This window comes from Podarcis filfolensis, assembly GCF_964270895.1.
Source record: "Podarcis filfolensis genome assembly, chromosome: 16".
NCBI lineage: Eukaryota > Metazoa > Chordata > Lepidosauria > Squamata > Lacertidae > Podarcis > Podarcis filfolensis.
The window spans coordinates 8,566,352-8,580,505 of record NC_139620.1 but is presented as its reverse complement, the minus strand read 5'-3'; the positions used below and the strand labels follow the sequence as shown (position 1 = coordinate 8,580,505).

The following is a 14,154-nucleotide window of genomic DNA, read 5'->3' as shown; positions in this document are numbered from 1 at the left end:
TGACCTCCTCACATCTCCCTTTTTTGTGTTCCTCTTTAATCCGTCGAATTCAGCAAATTCTAACCCTCTTTCGTATCTCATTTATAATTGTGTACTCCCACTTGTTATATCTCTAATTTCCCCTCTTTTTTAAATCCTTTTTTTCATACCTCTTTTAACTATATCCCAAATGCCGTGTTACCTTTAGATCCCACATCATTTTAACATTCAAACAATTTACTATATTTCTGTAGATAATCTTTAAACTTTTTCCAGTCCTCTTTCATCAACTCTTCTCCCAGGTCTCGAATTCTGCCGGTCATTTCTGCCATCTCCATATAGTCTATCACTTGCATCTGCCATTCTTCCACGGTGGGCAAATCTTGTGTCTTCCAATATTTAGCGAGAAGTATTCTTGCTGCTGTTGTTGCGTACATAAAAAATGTTCTGTCTTTCTTTGGCAGGTGGAGTTTTTGTTTAAGGGGCTGAGTGCTAGGCAACCCCTCCCCACCAAGCTGCAATTCCCAAAGTCCCTTGGAAAGGACTGATCACTCGGCTACTCACAGAATCGGGGAGTTGGAAGGGACCCTGAGGATCATCTAGCCCAACCCCCCAAAATGCAGGAATATGCAGCTGCCCCTTACAGGGGTCAAACCTGCAACCTTGGCGTTATCAGCACCACACTCTAACCAACTGAGCTATCCAGTAATGCAACGTTAAGGATAACGGTAAAAATTTCCTTAAATGGGGATATTTACTTATGTTAAATTACTGTGTATTTTTGACATGGGTTTTTTCTCCCCTTTGGCAGTAGCCCTCGTGTGATTGGCTGAGTCACATGAGAGAGGCATTCCATTCCGTTGTGACTGTTATTCCAGTAACTGTCGTTTTTTTAACTGCTTTCTGCTCCTCTCTGTGTGTATGTGAGGAGAATGGCTGCTCTGCTGAGGACAGTGTGGGTCTGTGTGATTTGTCTGGAGTGAAACAGAAACGTTAATCGGGAGAAACCTGCACAGGAGCTCTCGATAAGGAACAAAGTGAATAAGCATGAGATTGTAAATGTATTCTTCTTGGTTATATGTTTATGAAAGTAGAGTTCTTTTGAATATAAAGTCTGGACATTGTATAGTCTTTACAAAGAAGTTACCAATCACCTAAAAGAGTTATTTAGCTTCCGAGCTGTAAGCTACTGTGTTACTTTATATACCATCATAAATTTATATATACATACAACATGCAATGCAGGAATCTTTCTGGCCAACGTGGAACTTGAACCCACAACCCGGATATTAAGCGTCTCCTGCTCTACCAACTGAGCTATCCCAGGTGATAGCTCAGTTGTGTATAGTTCAGTGAAGGGAACAGGGGTATCCTAATCACTCGAAGCACCCTTAACTAACAACTTTTCCCAGGATTCTTTGGGGAAAGCCATGACTCTTTAATGTGGCATGGTAGTGCTTTAAGTGCAGATGGACTGGGGTGAAGGCGGGCTAGAAACCAGGGTGGGCGGAGCCTTCTGAGCCAGATTACGCCCACAACGCTGTACCACATGACCGTGTCACATGACCCCGCCTGTCCTGGGTTGTAGGCAGAGGCAACCCACGTCCGGGTCCCACCTTCTCGCTGGACATTTCCTTTGCCCAATATACATCCTTGTAAGACAGACACATTCATGATGGGTGTTTTGGTTTAAAGAGGAGGGTTGTAGATGACAACTTAGGTGAAAACCAAAACGGGGAGTATCTAGACCATATCACAAGCCCATTTTTCACGGCTTAATATACATCACGAGAAAAAGGCAGTCGGCGGAAGTGTCCGCAGGAAATATATTCCAAAACAGAAAGCACCAAGCCTCACCTCCTTGATATCCAACGGGAGATTGCCAACAAAAAGTTCAGATTCTTTTTTCTTGAAGGACCCTGGAAGGAGAAAACCAGAGCAATTTTTGAGAGATGCCTCCCACTCCCCACAAATAAGGGGTTTGGTTTGACACCCTAAGACCCCATCTGCAGTACAGTGGTACCTCGGGTTACAGACGCTTCAGGTTACAGACTCCACTAACCCAGAAATATTACCTCGGGTTAAGAAGTTTGCTTCAGGATGAGAACAGAAATCGTGCAGCGGCGGAGTGGCGGCAGCAGGAGGCCCCATTAGCTAAAGTGGTGGTTCGGGTTAAGAACAGTTTCAGGTTGAGAACAGACCTCCAGAACGAATTAAGTTCTTAACCCGGGGTACAGGATACATATTTAAAGCAGTATCATATCGCTTTAAACAGATGCAGCTTCCCCCAAAGAATCCTGGGAAACTGCAATTTGTTCAGGGTGCTCCCTCCCCCGAGCTACAATTCCCACAGTCCCCCGTGAAGAGGGATTGACAGATTAATCCACTCTGGGAATTGTAGCTGTGCCAGGAGAATTGGGGGTCTCCTAACAACTCTCGGCACCCGTAACAAACTACAGCTCCCAGAATTCTTTGGGGGAAGCCATGACCATTTAAGTGGTATTAAAGGTAAAGGGTCCAGTCGCGGACGACTCTGGGGTTGCGGCCCTCATCTGTTTCTGTAAAGCAGAAAAGGTAAAAGGTGTTTTCTTCCCCTTCCCTCCCTGTATTTATATACACACACACACACACACACACACACACACACACACACACACGGGGAGGTTTGTTCTTTCAATTTATTTGTTTAAAGTGGAGGGGAGGGAAAAATCTCTTTATTGCTTACGTTGACCTCCCACGAAAGGGGATTGAATCCGGGAGCTAAAGAAGCAAAGCAGAAAAGCCCAGGGAGGACTTATCTATGTTCAGAAGCCAGTGGAAGTCAGGGAGAGGGGATGGAATGGAGCATCCTGGCAGAGGGCATGGCTGGCAGGAATCAACCTTAAAAGGAACGCTAAACATTGCACCATTCTCTGGTCAGTGCAGTATAGTGGTTAGAACGTCGGATTAGGACTTGGGAGAGACCAGAACTCAAATCCACACTCAGACATGGAGTTCATTAGGGGGGCCTCAGGCCAGTCACTCACTTTCGGCCTAACCTACCTCACAGGGTTGTTGTGAGGGTCACATGGGGAGGAGAACTCTGTATGCTGCCTTGAGCTCCTCGGAGGAGAGCTGGGCTATAAAGCTAAAGGGACCCCTGACCATTAGGTCCAGTTGTGACCGACTCTGGGGTTGCGGCACTCATCTCACTTTACTGGCTGAGGGAGCCGGCGGACAGCTTCCGGGTCATGTGCCCAGCATGACTAAGCCGCTTCTGGCGAACCAGAGCAGCGCACGGAAACGCCGTTTACCTTCCTGCCAGAGTGGTACCTATTTATCTACTTGCACTTGACGTGCTTTCGAACTGCTAGGTTGGCAGGAGCAGGGACCGAGCAACGGGACCTCACCCCATCACGGGGATTCGAACCGCCGACCTTCTGATCAGCAAGCCCTAGGCTCTGTGGTTTAACCCACAGCGCCACCCGTGGCCCTAGTCAGTCACTGTCAGAAGGATGCAGGACCAGATTTGGCCTAATCCCCTGTGAGGGGTAAATGTCAGTTCCCAGGATTCTCTGGGGCGAAGCCACGCACTCTAAATGCGCATTATGCTGTGAATGTGGCCTAAACTGGCACATCCTCTGATGGGCTCTGGCTCCACCAATCGCCAGCTTTCGCTCCACCCACATTTGGGCTCCTTGCCTTGTGCCCCACCATCCACCCCTAGCATGTGGGGGGTGGAGAACTTGGACGTTGCGCAGCTGAGCACACTAACCCACTCGCCCAGTAAAAATGGCTCCGGCACAAGCACAAAACCTCCAGCCGGCCGGCCTGCCACTTGTCGGCTGCTTTCCAACCTGCCTGCCCCAAACGAACAAAGATAATTCAGAGACAGGACACAGCTATAAATAACCGGACAATGGCTTTCTGACTTCTGACCCCAGTGAGGGGAGAAATGTTTGGCCGTAAAGGATTATGCCCTGTTCAGAAGCCTGCAGGCACATTGTGTGGAAAGAAAACCCAGCCGAGAGGGCTGGGAGGAGAATGGAGCACCGCGGTTCCCGTTTTCCTGAAATGGGTGCCAAAGAAACACACACACACACACATAATCCTTAAAAACAGCCCAAGATTTTGCAGCCAGATTGGTTTGGGGCAGGGAACGGGGCATAAATCTCTGCAGGGAAACCAAAATATTTTCCCTTTTTCTTTTTTAAACTTTATTCCAAAACCGAAAAAGAATTACAAACATCTAATTCAAAATCCATATTTGTTTTGTAACATAAGCCTATTACAAAGTTGAGTAAATTAAAATATACCTAATTGCTATAGACTTCCCTTTACAGTATATAAATGCAATGCGATTAGAAATATTATATTAGAAATTTTTATAAATTCCCCTATACCCCCCCACTCCCCTTCACCCATGTGTGATCTCAATATTTTTTTTACTTCGTCCATCTTGTTGTGTTGTTGTAGTTTAATAATTATTCCATTTATTCTTTTATTATTTCCTTGCTTACCCCTGCACGTTTTACACATTATCTACTAATATTCCAGTTCCGGAACCGTATTTTTTCAAAATGTTTTTTTCTTATGTGCCTTTATTTCAGGGGTGCAGAATTCTCTCCAGCCTGAGGGCCACATTTTGTTCTGGGTAATCTCTCATAGGCCACATGTCAGTCTGTATGGTAGGCTACTTTCCATACAAACAAAGCCCCCTCTATCCTCCATCCAGGCGAATCAGGAAGCATTATCAAAATTTGGCAAGGCAGGCAGAAAGTCTTAAGGAGGGTGCAAACAGGGAAGTGTGGGGCACGGCCTGGAAAGAGTCCCGAGGGCCAGACAGAGAAGTTAAATACTGTATTTTTTGCTCTATAAGTCTCACTTTTTCCCTCCTAAAAAGTAAGGGGAAATGTGTGTGCATCTTATGGAGCGAATGCAGGCTGCGCAGCTATCCCAGAAGCCAAAACAGCCAGAGGGATTGCTGCTTTCACTGCACAGCGATCCCTCTTGCTGTTCTGGCTTCTGAGATTCAGAATATTTTTTTTCTTGTTTTCCTCCTCCAAAAACTAGGTGCATCTTGTGGTCTGTTGCGTCTTATAGAGCGAAAAATACAGTATATTGGGCAGTGCATACAAATCTCTCTTCATTATGCTAATACCTTCACATTCTCTCTTTTTTGAATCAATTTTATTTAAGGTTTTCAACCGAATATGCCATAAAATTCAAACTAAACGAAAGGGAATAATAATAATAAAAAAAGATCTAACAGAAAAAACCTAAAGTAAAATACATTAATGACCCTCATGAAACAAAATTATAAATATATCTATGTGGCCCTCAGTCAGCATTTTATATTAATCTTCACACATACAGAGAAGTTGAATCTTCCCACTTCCCATCTGGGAGAGCTTCACCCACCCTGAGAAAAGCCACTCTGACCTGCCTCTCATACAGACCCTTTCCTGTTCCCATTCTCCATTATTTCCCTATTAACTTCAAACTTATGTTGGCCCATTTGCACATGCCCCTTCTTTCTAAATACAGTCATAACTTGCTTTTTGAACAGCTTAGTTCTCGAACCAGAAGTGAGTGTTCTAGTTTTCAAACGTTCTTTTGGAAGTCGAACATCCGACGCGGCTTCCGATTGGCTGCTGGAGCTTCCTGCAGCCAATCAGAAGCCGAGCTTTGGTTTTCAAACACTTTGGGTCAAACGGACTTCCGGAACGGATCCTGCTCGACTTCCAAGGTACGACTGTACATTAATTAATGCAAGAAGTTGTCTTTTGTAATCATGCTCCTCACCTTCCATGATCATCGAGTCAACAATGCCACCCAAAGCCCTGAACTCCCATTGACATTTTCCTATGAAAATGTTTTCAGCTGACATTCGTGCAAATGCTTGTACAGTGGTGCCTTGGTTCTCAAACTTAATCCGTTCCAGAAGTCTATTCCAAAACCAAAGTGTTCCAAAACCAAGGTACGCTTTCCCATAGAAAGTGATGCAAAACGGATTAATTCGTTCCAGACTTTTAAAAACAACCCCTAAAACAGCAATTTAACATGAATTTTACTATCTGACGAGACCATGGATGTATAAAATGAAAGCGAGAAACAATGTACTGCAGTCACACAATCAATCAGTAGCTGGACTGGGTTCCACACAGTAGTTGGACAATCAGTAGTTGGACTGGGTTCCACACAGACACAAAACCAAAAAAAAAGAGCCACAAAAACGCAAAAAAATAGCAAAAACAGACAGATCTCAGCGTAACACTCAAAACGGAGGTGTGACACTCAAAACAGAAGCGTAACACTCAAAATGGAACACGTTTGGCTTCCGAAAAAGGTTCGCAAACCAGAACACTTCCTTCCGGGTATGCAGTGTTTGGGTTGCAAGCTGTTTGAGTACCAAGGTGTTTGAGAACCAAGGAACCACTGTATGTTGGTTCATGGAGATGTGGAGGTGATTGTGTATGCTGTTTTTTTCTAGACGGGGGGGGGGGGGAACCAACCCAGAGCCATCAAAGAAAAACTGTGTTTGGGAGAAGCTATGAGGATGAGCAACAGGATGGAACTATAATGAACAGATATTGTGTCTTTTGTGTCTTTTATATTGTAATTTAATGTGAACTGCACTGAAATATGTGGATGAAAGGTGGTATGCAAATTTTATTATTATTATTATTATTATTATTATTATTATTATTATTATTATTTATGGTAAAGGCTAGGAAGTGGAAGGGGCAAGCAGAATATAAAACGGAAGAATGGTATAAAGAGGTGTGGGATATAGCTCTTGATGATAAATTAACATGTGCCATTAAGGTAAGACGGGGAATATGCAGGAGAAATTATTTTGAGGAGATACGGTGTTTGCAGAATTTATACTGTTAAAACAGAAAGGGGTCAAACCATCACGAGAGGTGCTGAATTTTTGGGAGGTTGAATAGTTACAATGGAATGGTCTCGGAGGTGGGGTGCACATTTTATTCTTATTTACATTTTATCATTACTTTGTCGAAAAAATTAAAAATATATAAAAACGCTAAGGAAAGTTTCTGTAAAGCAGAAAAGGTAAAAGGTGTTTTCTTCCCCTTCCTTCCCTGTATTTTTATATATATATATATATATATATATATATATATATATATATATATATACACACACATACACATACACATATACATACACACACACACACACACACACACACACACACACGGGGAGGTTTGTTCTTTCAATTTATTTGTTTAAAGTGGAGGGGAGGGAAAAATCTCTTTATTGCTTACGTTGACCTCCCACGTAAGGGGATTGAATCCGGGAGCTAAGGAAGCAAAGCAGAAAAGCCCAGGGAGGACTTATCTATGTTGGGCAGATTTGAGGGTAAACCATACACAGCACGGGTCTGCCCTTGTGGCTCGTTGAAAGTTGAAACTGCTTCACATGTACTATTACGTTGTCGTTTCTATGAGGATATACGTTTGACTTTTATTACACCTGTTTTGCAAAAGTCCAGGAAAGAATCGGAACACCATAGTTTAAAACTACTGCTAGAGGACAAGAATCCCAAGACTACATTAAATGTAGCTAAATTCTGTGCGTCTGCAATCAACTGCAGGAAGCAAGTGGTATTCCATAGTGACTAAACCCCTAAATGTTATTTACAGGGGGCACGCTAATAATTAATTTTAATTTTTATATTTAAATCCTTGTTATATTCATATTGTCTTTTGTATTTCTGATATATATTTTTATGATCTGTGATATTGTGTGTGTTGACGCTGGTCTGTGACCGTATTAATAAATTCATTCATTCAGACTTATCTATGTTCAGAAGCCAGTGGAAGTCAGGGAGAGGGGATGGAATGGAGCATCCTGGCAGAGGGCATGGCTGGCAGGAATCAACCTTAAAAGGAACGCTAAACATTGCACCATTCTCTGGTCAGTGCAGTATAGTGGTTAGAATGTCGGATTAGGACTTGGGAGAGACCAGAACTCAAATCCACACTCAGACATGGAGTTCATTAGGGGGGCCTCAGGCCAGTCACTCACTTTCGGCCTAACCTACCTCACAGGGTTGTTGTGAGGGTCACATGGGGAGGAGAACTCTGTATGCTGCCTTGAGCTCCTTGGAGGAGAGCTGGGCTATAAAGGTGAAGGGACCCCTGACCATTAGGTCCAGTCGTGGACGACTCTGGGGTTGTGACGCTCATCTCGCTTTACTGCCCGAGGGAGCCGGCATACAGCTTCCGGGTCATGTGCCCAGCATGACTAAGCCGCTTCTGGCGAACCAGAGCAGCGCACGGAAACGCCGTTTACCTTCCTGCCAGAGTGGTATCTATTTATCTACTTGCACTGCATGCTTTCGAACTGCTAGGTTGGCAGGAGCTGGGACTGAGCAACGGGAGCTCATCCCGTTGCGGGGATTCAAACCGCCGACCTTCTGATCGGCAAGTCCTAGGCTCTGTGGTTTAACCCACAGCGCCACCCAAAGGCAGTAAATAAGGAAATCCTCCACGCTGCAACACTGTGTTGCAGGTGCCATTTGTTTATTACTCCCCAGCCCAAACATTTTCAAAACCTGAGCAGCACAAACTTACCAGGATGCCTTGGTGGGGCTGCTTTGACAAGCTTCTTCAGAGTTTTGCCATTATTCCTCTCGTTGCCAGGGTTTGACCTGAGAAGCAAGTTCAGAGAAACCTTAGATGTCATGTGTGTTGGATAGAATAATTATTTCCGAAGGGGAAAGAAATAGGGTAACACACATTCATCACAGCAAAATTTGGCCTTTCTCGCACATCAACCTGAGTCATGGTTTATTAAATCTCAACTCAGTATTAGATGTTTCAACTCTGCCCCAGCAGCTTCACTGTGGTTTGTTTAATCAACTGAAACCATGGTTTGTTGCTGGCTTACAAACTTTGGTCCAGCTCAGTATAAGCCCAGCTGCCTCTAGAGGGTTAAAGGTTCCTCAGCCCTGACACAATCCCACAGAGAGATGGAAAACTCCGTAGAAATAAAATCGCTCTCTCAACCACCATAAAAGGCAGAAATTTAACATCCCAATAATAGGGCTGGGCGATATCTGGTTTTCAACATTGCAATATATCATCAGCTAAACATTGTGATGTATTGATATATCACGATCTGAAAATAAGGATGGAACTATGCCTAGGATGATGTTAAAAGGGCTGGGATTCTTTTTAAAAACTTCACTTGACACCAAAAGTCGGGGGACTTCATAGGCAAAAGGCGAGCCTCTCTGGGGAAGATCATTCTACCATCTGGGAGCCACCACTAAAAAGGCCAACCTCCTTATTTCAGGCTGAAGAACAAAATCCACGTTTATTTGTAATCATACTAGCTCACATTCAGCCATTGCTTGGATATCTAAGGCCTTCTCTGAGCCACATCTTATCCTCTACAGCGGTACCTCGGGTTAAGTACTTAATTCGTTCCAGAGGTCCGTTCTTAACCTGAAACTGTTCTTAACCTGAAGCACCACTTCAGCTAATGGGGCCTCCTGCTGCTGCCGCACTGCCACTGCATGATTTCTGTTCTCATCCTGAAGCAAAGTTCTTAACCTGAGGTACTACTTCTGGGTTAGCGGAGTCTGTAACCTGAAGCGTATGTAACCTGAAGCATATATAACCCGAGGTACCACTGTACTCCAAATACTCACATCTTCAAAGGGTCCATGGAGACATCAACCTGAAAAGGAGACCAGAAGTAATTATTATCAATTTAAACAACAACAGCAGCAACCAGCAGGAAGAAATAAAGTTACTGGAATGGCCTTTCATCATTTTCCCCTCCAAGAGCAAATGTGACTGGCGCAGTGCCAATCATTTTGGGAGCAAAATGGAGCCACCAAAAAACAAGACAGCATTTTCTAAATACTATGGGGGAAGGGCTCATCAGGTAAAAATATTTAACCTTGTGGTGGTTACTAACAGTCATTATGTCACAATAAAGTTTCAAAAATTTAAAAGGAAAAAAACCCCAATATTTAGCTTCGCAAGTATTAAGGAAGAAAACCCACAAAACTACCTGACAACAACCTTTCAGGTTGTGAAAGAGATGTGAGGAATGCGTGGTCCTCCAGATGTTAATTACCGTATTTTTCGCTCCGTAAGACGCACTTTTTTCCTCCTAGAAAGTAAGGGGAAATGTCTGTGCGTGTTATGGAGCGAATGCCTACGGATGGCGGGGGGATCTGCTGCAGTCGTGAGCAGAGGATCCATGGTTCCCCTTCCTTCCCTCCTCTGTGGCTCGCTTTGAAACAGCAAAGCGGGAGAAGAGCCACTGAGTGGGGAGGAGAGAGGGACAGAGAGCCTGCTTGCTTTAAAGGAGCAAAGCGGGAGAGGAGAGGAGCCGCTTACATGAGTGTAAGTGGCTCCTGTCCGGTTGGCTCCTTTAAAGCAAGCAGGCTCTGTCCCTCTCTCCACCCCACTCAGCTGGCTAAATAGCAGCAAAGTTTTTTAGTGAGCCGGGGAGGAGGGAGAGAAGCAGAGCCTGCTTGCTTCTCCTCCTATACCCCTCTTCTGCATTATTAACAGCATCCTTCTCCACCCACCCCACACGTGTTCCTTGTCCCTTGAGTGCTTTTCCTTCCCTCCCCACTTAAAATGTGGTTACAAAGCACGGATCCACATGGATCCTCAGGATTTTTGCACTGGGTCACCCCAAATTCACCATCAGATCACATAGCATGTCCATAGCTACAGCTTGCACCAAAAAAATCACGCACCCACTGTTGCCTGGGGCCGCAGTGGTGCAAAAACGTGGTTACTAAGCATGGATCCTCAGAATTTTTGCATTGGGCTACCTCAAACTCACCGTCAGATCACATGTCTGTGGCCACAGCATGAACCACAAAAATCATACATCCACTGTTTTGTTTAGAATATTTTTTTTCTTGTTTTCCTCCTCTAAAAACTATGTGCGTGTTATGGTCGGGTGCGTGTTATAGAGCGAAAAATACGGTAACTACAATTCCCATCTGCCCCAGGAAGCATGGCCTGTGTGTGTGTTTATATTGCAAATCGTAATAATCATCATAATAACCAAAATAATCATACTATCCTTTTGAGTAAAAAAAGCTCTGGTTTGGGATCGTGGTACACGTTTTACAAGTCCAGCATCTGGGCACAGCCTTAGCTCAGTTGCTTGTTTTTGCTCAGCTAATTAGAATAGCAGAATAACGGAATTGTCGTTGGAAGGGACCCCAAGAGTCATCTAGTCTAGCCCCCTGCAAAACAGGAATCTGTTGCTCAAAACTGCATTTTTACTTTGTAGTGTTGCAACTCCCTCTGGGGCCAAAGTAACACCTCTAATGGGTCACAGGTTCTCCACCCTAAGCAATGAAGAGAGGGGGAAAGGGAAAGAGAAATAGGTGGGGGGAGGGACTGGAGAAAGAGCAAGAAGCAAGAAGGAAGACTCCCCATGACCGCCCCCCTTCCAAGGCGAATTAAAAATAGAGATATCTCGCCATTTCAGGAGAAGAGGAACCCGCAGCGTCAAGGGCCAAGGCAACCTCCCCACACTTTATCTGGGGCCATACCTGAGCGCGCAGCAACGCTTGCAGGGCGGCGTGCGGACGCAGCTGCCGTGCGCGCTTCGAATCCGGAATCAATCCGCATTCCTCCGTCCCGCAGGGCTTTTATTGGAAAGGGAGAGTTGCAAAACACGGATAGCAGGGTGCCGTTTCTGTTAGCGCTCTTACCAGCAGGTCCCCCAGTCCTTGCTGGCTAAAGCGCAGCTGCAGCACCCGCGCCATGTAATGCAAGCAGGGAAGAGACTTTTTAATACCACCGCTCCGCTCCTTTTATTCAATTTAAATAGTGGCGCGACAGATCTTGCAGCTGTAATGGATTGCGGTGCGCCGGTTTTTATTTTGCAGAGGCGGGAATGTTTCTCCGCGCCGGAATTTCTCGTGCAGGAAGAGCTACTTTGCAAACGAGAGACGTGCTTGCAAAAAGGAAAAGGAAGAAGTCCCTCCCCGCTCGCCAGGGCAATTTTCGATTTTTTTTTTGCGCGAGGAACGCGTGGCTTTTAAAAACTCTTCAATGGAGGTTTTTGCAAACGCGCCGTGGACCCAGTGAAATAATTTCGCGAGGCAGATCTGGGATCGCCCAGCCGGGAAAGCATGAGACGCTTAAATCCCATGTTGAGTAAAAGATTCCTGTTCCGCAGGGGGTTGGACTGGATAACCCTCGGGGGTCCCTTTCAACTCTGCAATTCTTCGATTCTAATTAGCCGATCAAAGCAAAGCAAACGAGCGAAGGCTGTGCACAAATGGCTTGGCTTGTAAAACATGCAGAGCACAAATCCAGAGCAGGCCTTTTAAACTCAAAGGCAGTGCCGGATTTACGTATAAACTAAACAAGCTATAGTTTACAGTGGTGTCCAAACTTTTTTCAAAGAGGGCCAGACTTGATGAAGTGAAGGGCTGTGGGAGCCGGCCAAAGGGACAACCAAAGTTTTTGACCTTTTTTAGGATTGAAGTTGTTGAGGGTTGTTTTTTGTTTTGTTTTTACACCAGGAAATAAACTTCCAAAGGGGCCAGATCCAGATTAGCCCCCCGCAAAAAAACAGAGTTTGGACATGCCTGGTTTAGGGCCCCGCTCTCTTGGTAGCCCCCAAAAAATTTTAAGGGGGAAAAACTGGATATACATTTCTAAACTATAAGATAAAAAAACAAATAAAGTAAAACCTACTTACAGCAACAGTGTTTTGTGTTGTGTAGATACTTATTAGGTCCATAAATTACCATATAGCATACATTCAACACAAAAAACAGTGACAATTTCTTGTTGACCAAGAACAGCTGGACATATAAAGGGCCTCATTACCTTCAGTAGCCTAGGGCCTCATCAAACCTAAACCCAGCCCTGCTCAAAGGATTATTATTATTATTATTATTACCGTATTTTTTGCTCTATAAGACTCACTTTTTTCCTCCTAAAAAGTAAAGGGAAATGTGTGTGTGTGTTATGGAGCGAATGCAGGCTGCACAGCTATCCCAGAAGCCAGAACAGCAAGAGGGATCGCTGCTTTCGCTGTGCAGCGATCCCTCTTGTTGTTCTGGCTTCTGAGATTCAGAATATTTTTTTTCTTGTTTTCCTCCTCCAAAAACTAGGTGCGTCTTGTGGTCTGGTGCATCTTATAGAGCGAAAAATACGGTATTTCTATACCTCAATCAAGTGTCACAGGGCACTTTACAATATAAAAACACAAAAATACATCCCATAGTAACAAATGAAAACAATAATCCTCACACACATAGTTTAAAAGGCCGCAGATTGTCTATGCAGCCCAAGGCCTGGGAGAAGAGGAAAGTTTTTGCCTGGTGCCTAAAGTCATGTAATGAAGGTGCCAAGTGAGCCTCATTGGAGACAACATTCCACATATAGGGAGCCACTGCAGAAAAGGTCCTGTTCTCATGTTGCCACTCTCTGGACTTCTCACAGAGAAGGCACACAAAGAAGGACCTCAGATGATGGTTGCATGTCCCAGGTCGGTGCATGCTTTTACTTGGGAGTAAGCCTCATGCGTGGCAGTGGGATTTGCTCCTGAGATCGTCGCTGTGCCGAAACCCAATTGGGTTTCCCAAATAAACCCATGCATAGGATCGTGGCTTTCCAAGACAGGATCCAGAATTCAGCAGCACAGTGGAATTTACAACAAGAAAACATGTTATGTCAGATTTCACCCATACAGACCCACCCTGTCCCTCTTGTTTACTCATGAGCAAGTTCTGTATAAAGTGCATTCAATGTGCATTTAATGAGCATGAGTTCCCACAAAAAATCCTAACAGCTACCATTCCCAGCACCCTTAACAAACTACAGTTCCCAGGATTCTGTGGGGGCGAGTCATGTCCTTTAAATGTGCATCGGGTGTGCTTTAAATTTATGGAGCAGATGGCAACATTTTGTTTTTAAATAGCACTTTTGGAGTCCCCAGTCTGGGCTCATTTGCAAAAGCTCCCTCCTTCTTATCTTTCTGCATTACAGTCTGTGGCGACGGCCAGGAAGAATGAATATGTACAATGCTTTGAATAAATTTGCATATTTTAAAACACGAACCACTTAGGAAAGAAATTAATATGCTGGTCCCTTTACTATGGTGATTATCAATGGCTAGAGATGGATGCATTTTTACAGAGATTAACAGGCTGGTATAGACAGG

General features: G+C 44.5%; 1 protein-coding gene across 5 annotated transcripts in view; it reads right to left on the bottom strand.

The window, feature by feature from the left end:
- Positions 1-14,154, bottom strand: part of TDRD10 (tudor domain containing 10) — a gene marked incomplete at its 5' end in the record, with an annotated part of 40,077 nt that overhangs the window by 16,327 nt on the left and 9,596 nt on the right. For 3 of the 5 annotated variants that reach the window (XR_014542655.1, XM_083591325.1, XM_083591324.1), the window contains 3 exons: positions 1,837-1,898; positions 8,562-8,638; positions 9,644-9,672. Coding sequence is in view for 3 of the 5 variants with exons in the window: in XM_083591325.1 (XP_083447451.1) it covers positions 1,837-1,898; positions 8,562-8,638; positions 9,644-9,672 (168 nt within the window). Of the gene's footprint in view, positions 1-1,836; positions 1,899-8,561; positions 8,639-9,643; positions 9,673-11,686; positions 11,890-14,154 lie in introns of those variants that run through there. The other 2 variants (XR_014542656.1, XM_083591326.1) reach the window with 2 other exon arrangements.